The 21,102-nt window shown below is 41.1% G+C and overlaps 1 protein-coding gene across 1 annotated transcript; it reads left to right on the top strand.

Annotated features, from left to right (window-relative positions):
- Nucleotides 1-8,754: 8,754 nt before the first annotated feature.
- LOC117973290 (retinol dehydrogenase 12-like) lies at nt 8,755-19,320 on the top strand. Its single transcript, XM_058985941.1, has 6 exons — nt 8,755-9,038; nt 12,740-12,979; nt 13,243-13,332; nt 13,925-14,113; nt 14,711-14,820; nt 17,914-19,320. The coding sequence occupies exons 1-6, from the start codon at nt 8,876-8,878 to the stop codon at nt 18,106-18,108; spliced, it is 987 nt and encodes a 328-aa protein (XP_058841924.1). The 5' UTR covers nt 8,755-8,875; the 3' UTR covers nt 18,109-19,320.
- The last annotated feature ends 1,782 nt before the right edge of the window (nt 19,321-21,102 follow it).

Raw genomic sequence — 21,102 nt, 5'->3', positions numbered from 1 at the left:
CTATAAAAAGACCAACAAAATGCTCAGATATATTGTGAAAAGTGTTGAATTTAAATCAAGGGAAGTAATGTTAAAACTTTACAATATTGTGTTCAGTTCTGGTCACCTCGCTACAAAAAGGATATTGCTGCTCTAGAAAGAGTGCAAATATATATATATATATATATATATATATATATATATATATATATATATATATCTTAGGAGTAAAACAAACCTGATGGCACCCTATATCTTATTACCTATTACATAAGGGAGAGAAGTGTACAGAATAGAACTTCGTGACTCTTGCTCTCTGACATTCACTCTCTTTGGGCTCCAAGGACACATTCAGCAGAACACATAGGGTGTACACAATGAAATACGCTTTTCACCCTGTATCATTTCATTCATGGTATTTGGTGTCCAGTTATTATTGTGTTTCCATTTTCCATGACATCCTTGTGACAAGGTAGCGCTGTGGCCCAAGATGTTACCATCAGGAAGGAGATTCTGCAGTGCAAGTCCGGGAGCTGCAGGTAAATCCGGATTCTGATTTTTACAATGTCATTCTCTGAATTACCTGATGTTGTCTGATTTACAATGCTATCAAAGTACTTCAACGATATGGTCACATTTCAAACCGTTTGCTCAGGTCTTTAATTAAACACTTTATACCATCAGAATTTGCATATTTGTTACTTTTAAAATGTGTTAAGTCCAGATCATGAGATAAATTGACTTGGGATCTCTGCATTTCAAACCGTTATGTCAAAATCATGACAAAAAAATGACCCTGTGATCGCGACGTAACAAATTTTATTTTTCATGTCCTGAGTGAGCCATGACCTGTGTTAGTGGCATGTTTAATAAAGTCACCAGTATATCGGATCCCTGGAATGAAGCTGAAAACATCCAATTGTCTAGCCCTAGACCCGCATCACTAATCTGTACAAACATTAACACGGCTTTGTTAGTGACTATAATGAAGGGAAACGGGTTGGTGAGACCCCTCAAGCAAAGGAAAAGTGCCAGAGATTGAAAAAGATCTAGCTATGGGCCAACCGCAAATCTTTCCATCCCAGTAAAGGCACTGCAATCACTAACTAGTAACCACCTGGGAATCTAACAGCACCACAATGCAATGTGGTTATTGATCAAGGTCATGGTACTAGTGTGGCAGAACAAGAGCTATATCCGTCCCTGTCCTTCTGTTCAGAAACCTGCTCGAGGCTGTGATGCTGCACATTCATGACAAGCTGCTTATGAGTACCTGTGGAATGGCATCAAAGAAAACGCATCTATGCTCGATTCATAATTGTTTTGCATAACTTTGTCCCTTATAGATATTACATCTTTACGCGGCTGATTTTTATTCATGTAAAATGATTTGATTTAATGTAACCCTTATTAAAAGTTTCCAAAGTAAAAGCATAGCAATGTGTAGCAAAGCACAGTGAAAGCATGGGCAAACATTGTAAAGCCCAGAGAGGTTGGTAAAGCATATTAAAACAAAACATGGTAAAGTAAGGTAAAAGCATAGAGCAAACCTGTGAATATACTGTGCAAAGTTAAACTTTTATGGATTAGAGAGGGCAAATGTTAAATATTTAGAACATATCAGCTGCATCAAACTAGAAATGTGCTTTTGAGAACAAATGCAAAGCATCCTGGGGGGTGTGATGTAAAGGAATGTCATATCTGATTTAATAACTTGTATTGAAATGAATGTGTAAAAACAGGTCTGGATCACTGAGCTGGGCAGTGGTTAACACAATGTAAGAACATAAGAACATAAGAAAGTTTACAAACGAGAGGAGGCCATTCAGCCCATCTTGCTCATTTGGTTGTTAGTAGCTTGTTGATCCCAGAATCTCATCAAGCAGCTTCTTGAAGGATCCCAGGGTGTCAGCTTCAACAACATTACTGGGGATTTGGTTCCAGACCCTCACAATTCTCTGTGTAAAAAAGTGCCTCCTATTTTCTGTTCTGAATGCCCCTTTATCTAATCTCCATTTGTGACCCCTGGTCCTTGTTTCTTTTTTAGGATTTTGAATGCTTGAATCAGATCACTGTGTGGTCTTCTTTGTTCAAGACTGAATAGATTCAATTCTTTTAGCCTGTCTGCATACGACATTCCTTTTAAACCCGGGATAATTCTGGTCGCTCTTCTTTGCACTATTTCTAGCGCAGCAATATCCTTTTTGTAACGAGGTGACCAGAACTGAACACAATATTCTAGATGAGGTCTTACTAATGCATTGTAAAGTTTTAACATTACTTCCCTTGATTTAAATTCAACACTTCTCACAATATATCCAAGCATCTTGTTGGCCTTTTTTATAGCTTCCCATGCAAACCGTCCATTTATTGTTATCCCAAATAATTCTCAGAGGTCATCTGATTATTTTAGATGATATCTGGACCTTCTGTAAGATTTCAAACTCAGGCGTCCTGTATCTTTTTACTCCTGTGCAAAATCTACCATGTCAGTGCTATGTTACAATTGATATAGCATTTCCGTGGTATTCATCTTAAAGTAATACCAGTCTTCGCAATAAACCATAATATAATATTAAAACTGGTACAATCTGTCCTGAGATTCTACACTTCAGTAAAACACAACGATTGGGCAGAACCGAATTGGGGATGGGCAAAAATACAAAACATAATTGGCTACTCTTCAAAAATGAAAGCTTTTAACGGTGCATTTGAAGATATGTATGGAAATACATATCGCTCAATGGACAAAAAGGTTATTGTAGCCTTTGGAAAAGAAGGTACAATGAAATTAGTTATTTACACCTGGTTCAATGTTTACAGAACATGCACAAAAGCGTCTTCTCTGGCCACAACATCGCATTTCACTTTGAAATTACATTCGTTGATAAAAACTAATCCACGTCTGGGAGGTTACTAGACATCCTCTGTTTCTGGCCAACTCTGAGGACATCTGGCTTTGAGACCCATGCGAATCATGCTTTGAATAGCTGTTGTAAAACCAAGACCTATAAGTACCTGACATGTTTGCTATGAAAAACAGAAGACCAACAGATCTAAACATCAGATAAGGTAGGTTATTATTTCTGTTTTTTTAATTTGTATGTTTGATAACTACACAGTAGTGGCAGTGGCATGGCCTTGAATTTTTTTTTCAGGGTTGGATGTAGATTTTTTGATGATAGTTGATAACAACGCCTCCAGAGTCAGACCAGGGAAGGACTATGTTGTTTTTTTTTTTAAAGGAGTTTTTTTTGTTTGTTTTTTGTTTTGTTTTTAAAAAAGGAAAATGGGAAAGCACGGCAGAAGGCAGCAGCAGCATCACCAGCTGCATCCGGAGGAACAGCAGCCCGGGTGTTACTGCTGCGCTGAGCAGGGGAATTCCCACACAAACTGTCCCTGGTACCCCCTCGGACAGCTATGCCCCATCTGCGGAGGTGGGCACTAAGTGACCCGCTGCCCTGTCCATCAGGAGAGAGAGGAGCAGGGGTCACCTCGGTCTCCACCACCACCAGCAGAGGAAGATAGACTGCTCCACCGCTCCAGCAGCAACACCGCCCCAGGAGCAACAGCAATAGCGGCCAGAGGAGCCATAGAACTGTTGATGGAGTTTGGAAATCACGTGTGACGGGTAAGTGTATTCACTTGTTACATAGTGTAGCGACCCAGGCACTGTTCTGTGTCTGCTGGACTTGCATGTGTCCCGTTTGTGTGTCTCGTCTGTCTTGTCCTGTGTATGTGTTGCATGTATTGTGAGGGTGCCACCACGCCACTTAGAGTGGGGAAGGGAGCGAGGGATAGATCCGGTTGGTCGGTCTAGATGGAGTGGGCAGGAGCAGCGGGGGGGGGGTGGGGGGGTGGTATAAGTACCACCTGCGCGGGAGAGAGAGTGGAGAGAGTAGAAGGTTTGAATGCTGAAGGAACCAAGCAGACAGAACTCAAGTGAGAAACAATGAGTGAGATTAGCCCTGTGAGAGACTGAGAGAGACTGAAGTCAGGGAGTGACGTATAGCGAGAGCTTGAGAGAGAGAGTGAGAAAGTGAAAGTGGGGATTAGCGAATGAAGGAAGGACATAGGTTCCTTTTATTGTTTTTGTGGTGTGGTCTTGGCCCAAACAGGGACCGTGTTATTTTGATTAATAAATAGCTTATTAATTGTACCTGGCAACGTTCTCCATCCTCTGTTTCATCATCAAGTGCATGGGTCATCATCAAGGGCATGGCTCAGAAATGTCTTCATGTAGACAATGTGGGGAAGCTATAAAAAGGCCAACAAAAAGTTCAGATATATAGTGAAAAGTGTTGAATTTAAATCAAGGGAAGTAATGTTAAAACTTTACAATGCATTAGTAAGACCTCACCTAGAATATTGTGTTCAGTTCTGGTCACCTTGTTACAAAAAAGATATTGCTGCTGTAGAAAGAGTGCAAAGAAGAGCAACCAGAATTATCCCGGGTTTAAAAGGCATGTCGTATGCAGACAGGCTAAAAGAATTGAATCTATTCAGTCTTAAGCAAAGAAGACTACGTGGTGATCTGATTCAAGCATTCAAAATCCTAAAAGGTATAGACAATGTCGACCCAGGGGACTTTTTTGACCTGAAAAAAGAAAAAGGACCAGGGGTCACAAATGGAGATTAGATAAAGGGGCATTCAGAACAGAAAATAGGAGGCACTTTTTTACACAGAGAATTGACTCCCCAGTAATGTTGTTGAAGCTGATCCTTCAAGAAGCTTCTTGATGAGATTCTGGGAGCAATAAGCTACTAACAAGCTACCAACAACCAAACGAGCAAGATGGGCTGAATGGCCTCCTCTCGTTTATAAACGTTCTTATGTTCTTATGTTTTTATGTTCTTAAACATTCTTTTCCTCAGGTTCTTGTTCTGCTCTCTGCTAAATCTGAAGCAGTGACGTGGGTAACTTTATCTTGACCATTTAAGATTTTGTAGACTTTATCCTTCCATTCTTTTTTCTAGGCTGAAGAGATTTCATTATTTTAATCTTTCCTCATAGCTTGTGTCATTAAGTGTTGGGATCAGCCTAGTTTTCCTATTCTGTAGCTTCTGCAGTGCAATGATGTCTTTCTTGTGGTGAGGTGACCAAAACTGCACATAGTATTCTAGCCTTGAGGATATGAAGTCTCTACCTCAGATGGTTTCTGAGATATAAGGCTTGCACACTGTAGCTCAGTCTGTTGAGGATATGAAGTCTCTACCTCAGATGGTTTCTGAGATATAAGGCTTGTTCACTGTAGCTCAGTCTGTTGAGGATATGAAGTCTCTACCTCAGATGGTTTCTGAGATATAAGGCTTGTACACTGTAGCTCAGTCTGTTGAGGATATGAAGTCTCTACCTCAGATGGTTTCTGAGATATAAGGCTTGTTCACTGTAGCTCAGTCTGTTGAGGATATGAAGTCTCTACCTCAGATGGTTTCTGAGATATAAGGCTTGCACACTGTAGCTCAGTCTGTTGAGGATATGAAGTCTCTACCTCAGATGGTTTCTGAGATATAAGGCTTGCACACTGTAGCTCAGTCTGTTGAGGATATGAAGTCTCTACCTCAGATGGTTTCTGAGATATAAGGCTTGTTCACTGTAGCTCAGTCTGTTGAGGATATGAAGTCTCTACCTCAGATGGTTTCTGAGATATAAGGCTTGCACACTGTAGCTCAGTCTGTTGAGGATATGAAGTCTCTACCTCAGATGGTTTCTGAGATATAAGGCTTGCACACTGTAGCTCAGTCTGTTGAGGATATGAAGTCTCTACCTCAGATGGTTTCTGAGATATAAGGCTTGTTCACTGTAGCTCAGTCTGTTGAGGATATGAAGTCTCTACCTCAGATGGTTTCTGAGATATAAGGCTTGTTCACTGTAGCTCAGTCTGTTGAGGATATGAAGTCTCTACCTCAGATGGTTTCTGAGATATAAGGCTTGCACACTGTAGCTCAGTCTGTTGAGGATATGAAGTCTCTACCTCAGATGGTTTCTGAGATATAAGGCTTGTTCACTGTAGCTCAGTCTGTTGAGGATATGAAGTCTCTACCTCATATGGGTTCTGAGATATAAGGCTTGCACACTGTAGCTCAGTATGTTGAGAATATGAAGTCTCTACCTCAGATGGTTTCTGAGATATAAGGCTTGCACACTGTAGCTCAGTCTGTTGAGGATATGAAGTCTCTACCTCAGATGGTTTCTGAGATATAAGGCTTGTTCACTGTAGCTCAGTCTGTTGAGGATATGAAGTCTCTACCTCAGATGGTTTCTGAGATATAAGGCTTGTTCACTGTAGCTCAGTCTGTTGAGGATATGAAGTCTCTACCTCAGATGGTTTCTGAGATATAAGGCTTGTACACTGTAGCTCAGTCTGTTGAGGATATGAAGTCTCTACCTCAGATGGTTTCTGAGATATAAGGCTTGTACACTGTAGCTCAGTCTGTTGAGGATATGAAGTCTCTACCTCAGATGGTTTCTGAGATATAAGGCTTGCACACTGTAGCTCAGTCTGTTGAGGATATGAAGTCTCTACCTCAGATGGTTTCTGAGATATAAGGCTTGCACACTGTAGCTCAGTCTGTTGAGGATATGAAGTCTCTACCTCAGATGGTTTCTGAGATATAAGGCTTGCACACTGTAGCTCAGTCTTTATCACTTAAAAACAGAAAAGGCACATGATCACAATACTGTGTAAGCCATGTTGGCCAGGTCAAAGTGACGGGCGTGGTCAGAATTTCACCCAGAAAGTTTACACTACATTGAAAATATGAATCTCAAATGGTTTATATGACTTATTATTATTATTATTATTATTATTATTATTATTATTATTATTATTATTATTATTATTATTATTTATCTAAGGCAACTTACAGGTGTTACAGGGCAGTACAGAGTTACAATGCAAGGTCAATATTTAAATACAGTGTAGTTTACAGTAAGTGCAAATTATAAAGTACAATATATACAATAAGATGCAACAAGTTAGGATTACAACAATGTAGAAAGTGCAGTAGTGCTGGGACAGTGCATCAGCTGAGGATCCAGTAGTGTGGTGCTGAGGTCAGGTGAATACAGTACATAGCAGTGCAGTAGTGCTGGGACAGTGCATCAGCTGAGGATCCAGTAATGTGGTGCTCAGGTCAGGTGAATACAGTACATAGCAGTGCAATAGTGCTGGGACAGTGCATCAGCTGAGGATCCAGTAGTGTGGTGCTGAGGTCAGGTGAATACAGTACATAGCAGTGCAGTAGTGCTGGGACAGTGCATCAGCTGAGGATCCAGTAGTGTGGTGCTCAGGTCAGGTGAATACAGTACATAGCAGTGCAGTAGTGCTGGGACAGTGCATCAGCTGAGGATCCAGTAATGTGGTGCTGAGGTCAGGTGACTACAGTACATAGCAGTGCAATAGTGCTGGGACAGTGCATCAGCTGAGGATCCAGTAGTGTGGTGCTGAGGTCAGGTGAATACAGTACATAGCAGTGCAGTAGTGCTGGGACAGTGCATCAGCTGAGGATCCAGTAGTGTGGTGCTCAGGTCAGGTGAATACAGTACATAGCAGTACAATTGTGCTGGGACAGTGCATCAGCTGAGGATCCAGTAGTGTGGTGCTGAGGTCAGGTGAATACAGTACATAGCAGTGCAGTAGTGCTGGGACAGTGCATCAGCTGAGGATCCAGTAGTGTGGTGCTGAGGTCAGGTGAATACAGTACATAGCAGTGCAGTAGTGCTGGGACAGTGCATCAGCTGAGGATCCAGTCAGGCAAATGACACTTAAATGTACAGAGGATGCTTCATAAAAAGGTAGGATAAAAACTATAGCAAACGTTTAAAAAAATAACATGAACTAGGTGGTAACTTTACAAGTAAAGTTGTGGGGCGTGCTTTATTGGGAAAGTGGTCAAAGTAGCTGATTTGTGTGAAAAGTCACATTGTTTACTAATTGTCTCATGCTTAGAATGTGCTAGAATTTGAAATTTCTCAAAGTTCTATGACAGTTAAAACCGTAGGAAGTAGCCTACAGAAAGAAGTTGATGCGGTTACTAAAACAGCTGTACCTCGTTATTTCTGTTTTGATTTCAGATTTGAATAGCAGAGAAGTGGAGGGAGATTCCATATGCTCTAACTTTTTGTCTTGCTTGTTGGGAAAGTGGTCAAAGCAGCTGATTTGTGTCAAAAGTTACATCGTTTACAGTAAACAGAACGCTGGAAGTCAGGGAGTTTTTAAACAATGGGGATCTTTACAATGTTGAAGAAAGTCCCATTAAAGTGAATGAAGATGGACAAAAAAAAGGATAAAAAGCTTGATAGTTTAAAAAGTATAAAATATATCAAAAAGTTGAATACAAGCACACTATTCCAGACCGGGCTACACGTTTTCGCAAGCTTCGCAAGCCCCACTAATAATATTTAAATAATAAAAATTCATGGCACAAAATAAGCACAAGTTCCTTTATTACAAAATGAAAATCAGAAGTGTATGTTCCTACACAGGTTCCAGGTGTATCTAAAAGGGAGACGCAACTTTCTATATGTAATATATCGCAACACAACGTGTCCTGAGGGACACAGAGACCAACAACGCGCAACGGGGGGGTTTCGACATGTCATTTAGTGTCCATTTAATCCTTTAACACCTATTAGATTAAATAAACTTTCTGCTTTTGTTTTATTTATTTTTTCTTATTGCTCAATACTGGTATGTAGCCAAATACTGAGCTGGAATCCGGGTTTGATTCCGGGACTTTCAGCCTTGATCTTTGGAGCCCTGTCTAAGCGATTCTTTTTTTAAGCAGGCCAGTCGTGCTCCGCCTCTGAGCAGGTTTTCAAGTAACCTAGGACGCTGGCACGCTGCAGTCATTTGAGGTTTTTACCTGAGCGTCCCTGAAGCAGCAGGTGATCATGGAGTGGTCATGGACTGGCGTGCTTTATCACCCGGGCTGGGTGGTCAGCACCGTGATTCTGGGTCTCGTTGTGAGAATGCAGAGGAAGGGGTCGTGGAACCCGCGAGCCTGCCCCGTGGATCTGACCGGCAAAACTGCCATCGTTACCGGAGCTAACACAGGTGAGACTAAGACAGGTTTGCTGTTAATATTGCCTATGCCCAGGTACAATTATTATACATGCCCTAAAGAAGAGTGACCACAGATTCCCAAACGAGATGTAGGCTCTATAGGGCTGTGCTGCGCGTTTTCGTAGCTGTAAACTCGTCGGTGTATTTTCCACAGTGTATCGGCAGAAAATAGACTAATATCTCAAGTGGTACACTACAGTATTAGATACATTATGTTACAAATGTACTGTTATAATCGCTGTTTTAAAATGCTGCATTGCTTAAATCAGCGTTTATATGGAATGAAATGTTTCCATATGTTGTTGTACATGAAAATTATGCATTATGCAAATCTCGGTATTAGCAAACTCATTAGACATACAGGCTGGTGCTGAGAGATCTGCCAGATGAAAGCGACGCGCTACCCGCTTTTATTTTAGTTTGTCGTGTGAGTATCCGTGTAAAGATGTTATTTAAAACTTTACTTAGCGGTTTATGTCCATTGGTTTATATTTGCTACAAAGTGTGATTCCTTGTGGAAAGCAGGTGAAATGTATCAAAGTTTAACTCGAGGTTGTAAGTGGGCGCGTTAAGTGAGTGAGCCGCTCAGAGAGAGAGCCGCTCAGAAAGCACACCGAGCGGATTTAAATGACTTCACGCTCTGCTCCACCACAGCGCTGAGCGACTTTCAAAAATGAAAAGAATAATAATGATTTGCTTGTTTGTGTTTCTGAGGTGATGGTAGATGAAATGGCCCCGTGTGAAGTTACTGTCCCCTGCTGGACCTCGCTGAGTTCGGCGCTCTGTTTGGACTGAACCTCATATCTGGCTGTGTTTAATACCGGCAATACCGACGTTAATAATGAGAATTATGAATAATATTAATACTACAAGCCTAATAATAATACATTAACAACTATAAAATAGCTCTACATTTAAAAACAAAATTAAATTAAATTATATAAATTCGAAAACAACAATTTTTACCATCTTATTTTGCCAATTAATACATAACTTCATAAGTCGAAACCAGTTCATCGTTCTTGACAAACGTGTTTGTCAATCCTGCCTGACATCTCCACTTGTTTCCTGCTGGGGGGCATTCCGTCCGCTCACTCTGATCACTGATGTGAAATGCTCAGGAGCGGCTCTGAGCGGCTCAGCGGGAGCGGCACGGAGCGAGGCGTGAAGCTGATTCTTTACTGAGCCGCTCTGAGCCGCTCACTTACTTAACGCGCCCAGTATGTATCCAATCTGGTGAGCTGTATATAGAGTTAAACTGCGTTCTTACTCCTGCCTCTTTCTGTAAAGCCCATGCAATCCAGGACTTCAGGAAATAAGAGGAGTCTAGAGCAGTAAAGCGATCTTAAAAAAGGATGTTGTATAGCAGTTTGTTTAATGTAGCAGTAGTTACAGTATGTAACGTGAAATGTTTTTGTTTTTTTACTTTCAAGTTCGAGTTGATTTGGTTTCTGTTGCCGTTTTTCTATTAAAGTTAAGTTAATTACTGGTACTTTGTCAGATTCGGGAAATTGATCTTTATACCATTCGTTTCTTATTTTAAAATCTCACAGTCTTCTATTTATTTAAATACTTCAGTTTTCTCTTACCCTAACAGCACTACAGACCTATCATAGTTCGATTGCTTCTGGCATATTAACTCTGCTCCATAGAGCTTGCCGTTCTGCTCTCGCTGGATCAGAATGTTTGAGTCTAATTCAAAAACATGCTTTTGCCTGATAAGGGAGGTTTGGAACTTTCAGCAGGTCAGCCTGACCTTACACAGATTCACTAATAATATTTTTCTACTGGCTATGCAGACTTATTCAAAAGGAATACAGAATCCTTACAATATTTCTATCAAAGAGCCATCCATCCCTGCCACATACACCTTTCACTCAATACAGGTGCTCGCACCTTGTACAAGGGAAGACAGGTTTTAGTGACACTACAGCTGCACAGGAAGCCACAGTCTATCCAGAGGCTGATCAGGTCAGTGCATCAACTCTGCCAGGACTGTGTTAATACTCAGGGAGGTCATTCGCAATACTAACTTTGTAATGTGTTCATTTTGACAGTGTGTCACATTTCATAATGAAAACATGTCATGATTCTTTATTTTTGGTCACATTGTCTGTGATTTAGTTTGATATGTTTCAGGCACAGTAAAAGTGGATCAAATGCATGAGAAACACAAGCCAAGTTAATAGAAACGGTGCAACCTTGGCCCCCATCGCTTTTACAGTTGTGCCTGTTTGCTTTGTGCTGGGCAAGGCTGTCACAATGGTTTCTTGAAACTTGGCTTGTGTTTTTGATATCTCCACTTTAAATGGCTGGGCGCTTCTGATAACTTGATGTTTTTTCACATTGCCAATGTGTTTTTGTTTCAGAAAATATATGAACAAACATGTATTGTACGAAACCTTGTAGTTTCAGGGCAATGAATGCGACTCAAACAAAATATACCTCAAAAGGTTATCACTAAAGTTCAACTATACGCTCAATCTTTTCAATTTTAAAACATATATTAATATATAATTCGATAATACAATACATTTGAAACAACACTGATTTCGAACTCTCTGTTATAACCCTGCCATTTTAACACTACAGATTTTGCTGTGTATTCTGTTTTTATTCTAGTACTAAAATAAACAATACCTTTTCACTAACTACAGTACTGTTAGTGAGGGTTGTGTGTTTCCTTCCAGGGTATAAATCAGAGCAGGTGCACGGCACCCTTATAACAGTCAGGTAATGATTATTTGATTTATTTATTACAGGTTTTTGATCAGGCTTGTATTGTGCAATGGCCCATGTGCAAATTTTAGGTGAATTAATACAAGCTTGACTAGTCACAGCGTAGGTAACAGGCTCAGGCATGTCTTATTAAACTTGTAAAACCAAGAATTGATCAAACCCTTATGTGATGGGAGTCGTATTTCCATCCCTGCTGTACCTTTGAATTCAGAGATGATCATTTGGATGTGTCTGATGATGAGACAAGAACGAGTTACTCTGGAAAATCAGGAACAGGTATTTATTAAAGATTGTAAACATGTACAAGTGTACTTTATTACTATTATTTGTTTATTTAGCAGATGCCTTTATCCAAGGCGACTTACAGAGACTAGGGTGTGTGAACTATGCATCAGCTGCAGAGTCGCTTACAATTACGTCTCACCCGAAAGACAGAGCACAAGGAGGTTAAGTGACTTGCTCAGGGTCACACAATGAGTCAGTAGCTGAGGTGGGATTTGAACCGGGGACCTCCTGGTTACAAGCCCGTTTCTTTAACCACTCGACCACACAGCCTCCTATAAATAATAATAATAATAATAATAAAGTGTACTGATTTGACCTCAGTTTGTTAGCAGAGCAGCGCGAGTCATTTTCATCCAAATTACGTCTCCCGTCATCACCTGTAGAGAGGCCCCGTTACACAGTCTAATAGATGTTTTAACAACAACTCACTCACCCTACCATGCCTGTAACCTTTTTACTCCTCAGAACAAGACCATACTGGTCAGATAAATATTCCTCTGGCTAACCACTGCTGCTAGCCACCTTTCAGTTGTCAGTAAAAGCTATGTGTGGCACCGGAGTCGGTACAAGACTGACCCCTTCAGAGTAAACGGGGTAGGTCTGTAAACAGAGGTCTAAATTCGAGCTTCTAAGCCTCCACCTGACTGCCTCCTCCCTCCCTACCCCAGGTATCGGGAAGTTCATTGCTCTGGATTTGGCTCACAGGAAGGCGCGGGTTATCCTGGCATGCCGCAGTCAGGAGCGAGGCCAGGCAGCACTGGAGGAGATCCGCAGGAAATCACACAACAGCAACGTGCACCTACAGCTTGTCGACACCAGCTCCCTGCGCTCTGTCAGAGACTTCGCACACAGAATCAACCAGGAGGAGAAACGACTGGACATACTGGTCAACAACGCAGGGGCCTCCGGTGAGCAGGGGGGGTAGAGAGATAGGATAGGGAGATAGGGTGGGGGTTAGTATAGGGGAAAAGGGAGAGGGAATGGGTGAAAATGAGTGAGAGGCAGGGAGGGGTAAAGAGAAAGAAAAGGAGGGTAGAGGAGTACCCTAGATGAGGAAAAGACAAATAAAGATAATGGAGAAGGGGAGGTCCTGGAGTTGGGGTGGGGGTGGGGGGGCTGTCTCCTGGTCGCAATCTCTCTCTGTAACTGGCTGTGTTGTTTTCGGTTCCAGGACTACCCAAAGCCATGACCTCAGAGGGACTGGAGCTCTCCTTCGCCACCAATCACCTCGGACCCTTCCTACTGACGAACCTGCTGCTGGGTGAGAGCAGAAATGAATCCCACTGTAGCAAACACCCTGTGCTGATATCTGATTTAAGTAGCACATCTGTTAACATTGCTCTTCCACAGCTTCTTCATCTTTACTTTTGCATAGTATCTTGTGTGGTGGCTGAACATTGCAATTGCAGCTAAGGTTGCCACCAATACATGGGTAAAAGCCTCTGTTTAGTTTAACAAATGTTTAGAAAACCCATAAACTATAAACTAGCACGAAGCAGCAGACAGGCCTGCATCATTTTATACCTCGTGTATTTTTGTATTGTGTTGCAATCTGCTACTGATTGAATGGCATTCCGGTTCATTATTACCAGCCTAGCTTTTTTGTGCAATGTCTGACTGCAGATGTATTTTTCTTTGTGTGCCAGCACTGGTATCCAATTCATTACATAATGTCTTGTATTCTCAAGATACATGTTAAAATATAAAATGTAAGTGTGACATAGATAGATGAATGTAGAGACGTCCATCCTCCCCACAATCTGACTCTCCCGATAACTTATGGGGGCCCTGTACAAGATGGATTTCTTAAAGACTTCTCCCCCCCCCCTCCTCTCTCCCCTCTCCCCCCTCAGATCTCATGAAGCGCTCCACCCCCGCCCGCATCGTCAACGTGTCCTCAGCCAATCACTGGCGAGGGGTGGTGGACTTCTCGCACTTCCACGGAGAGAACCTGACCTACCGGCTGGACAGCGTGTACAATCACACCAAGCTACACAACATCCTGTGCACCAACGAGCTCGCCCGCAGACTGCAGGGCACAGGTAGGTGGCACACAGAGCTGGGCGTGGCGCTACATGTCACTGCCTGTTTCCACTGCCACAAAACCCGCTCTGAACACCATGTTCCATGAGCACTTCCATCTGCAAGCGGGTTCATTTGGGTCTCAGTGTGCAGAATGGGTAGTAAAGCAGGTTCTCTTAGGTTGTTGAAAAGAGGCGATCAGCTTGTCACCAGAAGCCAAGGTCCTCTGTTGATCTTTAGTCCTCCAGATTGCAAGCAATTAGCCATTTCAGATTGGGTAGAATAGAGATCCAGTGATACATGCCTATACTCAGAAGTATAAGAACGTCTGAGTGATGACTGAGACGCATTCGGTATGCAGTTCATACACCTGAGGACACTTTATTAGTGTAATGGTTTATGGGTTATGTGTCACAGGGCAGACACTAGAGTGGATTGTGCCAAAATAACGGTGTCTGTAAGAGTCCATGCAATGCCGTTATCAGTTTGGAGGCAAAATGACGCATTGCTTGCCCATTTCTCTCCAAATGTCCTGGTACAATATTAAATAAATACTATTCAGTAAATAAGCCATTAAAAGTGAGTGTCTCGAACCCTTGTCTGTGTGTGTGTTTCAGGAGTGACTGCTAACTCCCTGCACCCGGGCATGGTGATGACAGAGGTGATGAGGTATTATAACTGGCTCATACGAGTGCTCTTCAACATCGTGGGGTTCTTCTTCATGAAGGTAATGTTCCTGCTTGTGTTGCTGAGCGCTGCCACCAGCACGCTTAAAGCAGGTCTTTAAAATCTGGTTCTTTGCATCTTGTTAGCTCTGCAACATTATCATCATGCTTTGATTCTTTTTAATTTGGCCTGTGCAAATATAAATAAAAACGCTATGGGTGAAAAGTTGTGCTTTCTTGTACGTAATCACTTACTCTGCCAGGTACCAGAAATTAGCAATTTATTTATTTTTGATTGATTTTTTTTTTTTTTATCAATGCGCATATTTAAAATAAAAACGGTCCCCCCCTCCCACCCCACCCCCCCCCCCATGCTCTAGCTCCAATCAGGTCATGTGACCTACCTCACAGGAAGTGATTAGATACTGAGAAGGCACAGTTCGATTTAAAAAGGATCCTGGCTTCTACAACCGCTTAACAACGAAGCACATTCATGAGCAAACAATCACAGGGTTCAGGGCCATGTAGCTGGATTAGCTTTTCATCAGGAGTCAGTACGAGCTCCAAGGTTGTAGTTTATTGATGTTGCATCAGAACTGTGAGCAGGGTTCAAAATACAGGGGGGAGGGGCAGCCAGAGCAAACCTTCAACGTGGTGGTGAAAGAAAAGGCCTTTCTAGCAGAAAGCATGTACTTTTCTATTCAAGTACCTGACTGCACGGTCCTATTGGGCTCACATTTTGGAAGTGTTTGTTGACACCTGAGAAAACCATTGAGACTTTACAACATGCTCTTAGATATTTAAATAATATCTCCAAGAAAGATGGAAAATGACACCACCAAAAACATATTTCAATAATCAAATAATTCAATAATCATGTACCCTACCCACATAGAAGATATTTCTGGATTTGAATTTAAAAGTTTACATTTTTTCATAATTCTTTTTAATCTTGTATCACTAAGGCAGTGATTCTGGCAGATATGAAGGCAATGGTTTGAATAATATATTGAATGGATATAGCTGTTTGAACCATTCCAGGAGTTCATGTGAGCTTCTCCACCAGTAAAACCACAGCAAAGTGTGATAAAGCATATTGAAAGATAAGCATTGTAAAGCACAGAGAGGTATGGTAAAGCATATTGAAAGATAAGCATTGCAAAGCACAGAGAGGTATGGCAAAGTATATTGAAAGATAAGCATTGTAAAGCACAGAGAGGTATGGTAAAGCATATTGAAAGATAAGCATGGTAAAGCACAGAGAGGTATGGTAAAGCATATTGAAAGAGAAGCATTGTAAAGCCCAGAGAGGTATGGTAAAGCATATTGAAAGATACGCATTGTAAAGCCCAGAGAGGTATGGTAAATCATATTGAAAGATAAGCATTGTAAAGCACAGAGAGGTATGGTAAAGCATATTGAAAGATAAGCATGGTAAAGCACAGAGAGGTATGGTAAAGCATATTGAAAGAGAAGCATTGTAAAGCCCAGAGAGGTATGGTAAAGCATATTGAAAGATACGCATTGTAAAGCCCAGAGAGGTATGGTAAATCATATTGAAAGATAAGCATTGTAAAGCACAGAGAGGTATGGTAAAGCATATTGAAAGATAAGCATTGTAAAGCACAGAGAGGTATGGTAAAGTATATTGAAAGATAAGCATGGTAAAGCCCAGAGAGGTATGGTAAAGCATATTGAAAGAGAAGCATTGTAAAGCACAGAGAGGTATGGTAAAGCATATTGAAAGAGAAGCATTGTAAAGCCCAGAGAGGTATGGTAAAGCATATTGAAAGATAAGCATTGTAAAGCCCAGAGAGGTATGGTAAAGCATATTGAAAGAGAAGCATTGTAAAGCACAGAGAGGTATGGTAAAGCATATTGAAAGAGAAGCATTGTAAAGCCCAGAGAGGTATGGTAAAGCATATTGAAAGATACGCATTGTAAAGCCCAGAGAGGTATGGTAAAGCATATTAAAAGATAAGCATTGTAAAGCACAGAGAGGTATGGTAAATCATATTGAAAGATAAGCATTGTAAAGCACAGAGAGGTATGGTAAAGCATATTTTAAAATAAATAAATTAAAATAAATAAATAAATAATAAAAACATGGCAATCCATGGTAAATGCATAGTAAAATCATATGAAACTCGTGTGAAAGTGTAGTGAAAAAAATTAACTTGACAAATGTTTTCTGATTCAAAAACACTTTATATACAAGAAAGGTATACCGCCAATACAATCATATAAGCACGAGATTTAAACTGACTTTGGACAAGGCCTCAGTTCAGCTCAGTACATATGTTTGTATCAGAAAGCACGGATATCCATGGAATCAATCGAAAGAGATGAAAAGACTGACAAAACTTCACAATGTTTGGCATGTATACCTTTGTAAGCAATAGTTGACTCCACTTCCATTTGTCTTACCTGTGTCCAATGATCGGGGTTTCCACTCTATCATTGCACACTCCCGCTTCGGGGGAAAAAGGGGGGGTTGAATACCATGTTATACCTAGCAGGGCACATATCTTGTCTTTCAGTTCCCCTCCCCATCTCACACTATCTCTGCTAATCTCCTGCCTTTTGGCGTTTAGCTCAGACACTTATCTGTGACTCTCAGTCGTGCTAGGCTATGCAAAACTGCACAGAGCTGGTTTTGTCGATGGGAAATGAAAGAACTCGAAACTTACACAATACTGTATAGAAACTTAATATAAAAGCATATTAAAGCAACTGAATTAGTAAGCATGGAGGTTTCATTGGTTCAATTAAATGATTTTATAACAGGGTTGGAACAAAGACCAGGAGTGGAAGCAACACCCCCTGCTATAGACTGTGGCTAATGAAGCTAATATTAAACCCTGGTATGGATCAAACTGCACTGGCAGTCTGATTGCCACCCCTGGTATACTGTTGTGCAGGGAACAGTAATGTTCTTGTTTTTTTTTTGCACTGTAATTTTTCATTCCCTCTTGCTGTTCTTGTTAATTTAGCACGGTTTGCTGTGTTCATATTCTTGACCACTCTTCACTTCACCATGCTCATCAGCGCTTCACTGTGCTTTCGCTCTGCTTCGTTTGCACTTTGCTTCGTTTTCACTGTGGTGAACCTTTATAAGGGCTTGCTGATTCCCCCTTTCTTGCTTGTTTCTGCAGTCCTCGATGGAGGGAGCAGTGAGCTCTATATACTGCGCGGTGTCGGAGGATGTGGAAGGGATCACTGGGAAGTACTTCGACAGTGACTGCTCCCTGGTCCTGCCCTCACCCTTGGCCAGGGACACTGCCCTCGCCAGGAAGGACTGGGAGGTGTGCGAGAGGCTAACCGGGCTCTCCGGAGGAAAGGACCAATGAGCACTTGGCTCATCACAGCTGTGACACACACACACACACACAGACACAGACACACACACACACAGGCATGCACACACGCACACGCACAGGCACGCACACACACACACACACACACACACACACACACTGTCACGAATTCTGCGTGTTCAGATTTCTTTACATACTCTTTTTATTTGCTCAGCACACACTCTTATCTCAGGGGAGACGTTAGGAGGACAGAGATGTTATTACTCCTAGTGGGGTGTAGTTCGTGTTCTGGACCCGCAATATATCCAGATGACTAATATAGTATCCAAGAAATTGACAGACTCATGTATCTAAAGTGTTTTTTACGAATCAGAGTATGATCAGTACTCATTCGGTTTATTAACGGTTAAATATTGGATTGAGTAGCTACAGGCTACTTCATATCCTCAGCTGACAGACGTTCTGGGCAGTCCAGTGTCTTAACAGATATTAACGTTAACACTTTAATACATCTTTATGTATTCGTGCAGCCTGCAGGCCGGCCATGACCACGACACTAAAAGCACCCAGTAGCCTATTTCAGCACATTCAACAAACGTTCTCCTATTTTCTAAACATAGCGTGAGTCCCTTATAGCAATACATGCAGTACATGTGAGATAAAATAATAATTGATTAATGCTTACCCTTTAATATAAATCGTAAAGGAATATGACTGTCTTCACCAGGCAAATGAAACTGAGTTCAATCAGCTCAGTTGTGTAGGTCTGCAGATAATGGACCACCTCAACCTGCCTGGTGTGAGTGTGGTGCTCCATTGTAATTACTTAGGAGTTATATAGGATTTTCGTCTCATTGGAATACATGGGACGCCTCAGTTAAATCCAATCATTAATCTTTTGAGACAGCTCATACCTTTTACAAATAATAGTTTTCACAAGATCCAGACCAACTTTTCAGAATTAATTTATGTACCAATAAATTCAAGACTTCATATTTGTCCAACTCCAAACCTATGATCTCATTCCTTGTCTTCCTCCGAACCCCTCCTTTATCTGAAAAGTCGAGTGAACCAAGGTTCCCAGGATCTTGGTTTATAATATAATATAAAAACACTACTGTTATATGTGCATGCAAACATTATTCTTTTTATGTGTTATATATGAGAGATGTTCTTAATATGTGACATCATCTTCTAATTGATTATATTTTGCTAAATTAAAGATATGTGTTTCTTTTAACCTCATACTGTGTTTCATCATGCTTTTAATGAGTCAGTTTTGATTCCATATACTATTGTCTAACAGAGTATTTGACAAAAGATTGCCTTATACAACATTCAAGTCAATTAGTTTCAATAAGTTTAAGTGGTAATAATTTCCATTGCAATTATTTATCCCTTAAATACACTAACCAGGCTCTGACCTGTACCTGACTCTGAGAATATGCTATTGCAAGCAATTTCCACAGTCTCTTGTTTTTTCAAGGCCAGAGTCTGTGCAAACATTTTTTAGATATATGACCTATCAATGTCTGTTAAGCCATAATTTTTTGCATATTATTTCAAGATATATTCTTATCTGTGCTAAACCACTAATTCCATAAACCTTAAATTACAAATCTATAAGACTTGCAGCTTTGCTAGAGTGGAACGTAAGAAGATCCCTTCTTTCTCTACAGCCCGTACGTCTTGATAAGGAGAGAGGCCCCTTTCTCAATGCAGCAGTTTCAAAGAACCAAGTTATAATGACTCCATCTACCATCATTAGACAATAGTATAGTGGATTAACAACAAGGTACATTATAGTATATTATTACAAACTTAACACAAAAAATAACACAACACCTTTTATATTCTATAATTCAATGGATATCATAATGTCTAGAGGTCTTGTTGTTCAATAGAAGGAGAAAGAAACTGTACCACTTTTCCAATTAATTAAATCGAATACTGCTCCAGTCAAAACTCACTGTGATTCATATTTTTGGGCACTCAGTTGTTGCCTTGCCCTACATCATCAGTTGGCAGACTTAACATAACTGAATCTGAATCAGTTGATGAACCATGCACTGTAGCTTACTGAGATCCTCCATGCAAAGGAGTCCAATGTTTTACTACACGGAATAACTAGTTCAGCGTCACCTGCGACAACACACACACACACACACACACACACCCACGTCCTGCACCCAGTCCCAAGCTCAGAACCACCCTCAGTTATGTTGTTGCAGGAAGGCACTTAGATAACAGCTACTTTTATGTAATACAAAACAAGCCCAGTTCCAATGACTTCAGTTTTAATAGACATTCAGTATTAAGGCCACCACGCTATTAGGCCACATGTTGTTTGTCCCTTGACTGGCCCTAACAGAGGCCTATATACAATTTAAATGATCCGGAGGCATGTTTGTGCATCTAGAACATTGTTCAATAATGTGGTCCAGCTCAATCGCTGCATGAACACCACCTATGATTAACCCTACAGGTGAGATTTATTCAAGCTGTTGTAAGTGAAAGCACGATAAGGAGTAAGCAAGACGTCTCAGTGGGTTAACATGCCCTACCCCCAGTGATTCGATATGGATTAGTCTGTACCAATACGTGCTGGGGGGTGTGGGAGTGTTCTATGTGGTGTTTTTGATACAGCAATAAAACATGTCACTGCAACAACTGTGGCTCCATGGTGTTTGTTTGTTTTTCATGATATACTCCACGAGTTCCAGAATCAACACGTTTCCCCAGTGTATGAATGACAGGCATGCACGTTCTGTACAACCTGTGCTGGGGGGCTAGAGGGGGGTAGAGTACCTCACTCTGCTTGCTTGCTAAATATCTCCATACCCCTGAATCCAAGAAGACATACCACTGTACAGAAGAGCAGGGATGGAAACAAGACTCAACGCATAGCAGTTTCACCCATTCCAGGTTTTACTAGGTGCTTGAGTAGCCACTGTATATAGGTAACAGGCCCAGCTGTGTCTTATTAAACTCATAGTAAAACCATGATTGGATGAAACTGCTGTGCAA

Source organism: Acipenser ruthenus, chromosome 2 (genome assembly GCF_902713425.1).
Source record: "Acipenser ruthenus chromosome 2, fAciRut3.2 maternal haplotype, whole genome shotgun sequence".
NCBI classification, from domain to species: Eukaryota; Metazoa; Chordata; class Actinopteri; order Acipenseriformes; family Acipenseridae; genus Acipenser; species Acipenser ruthenus.
Note: the sequence above shows the minus strand (reverse complement) of the source record. Positions and strands in the feature narration are given on the sequence as shown.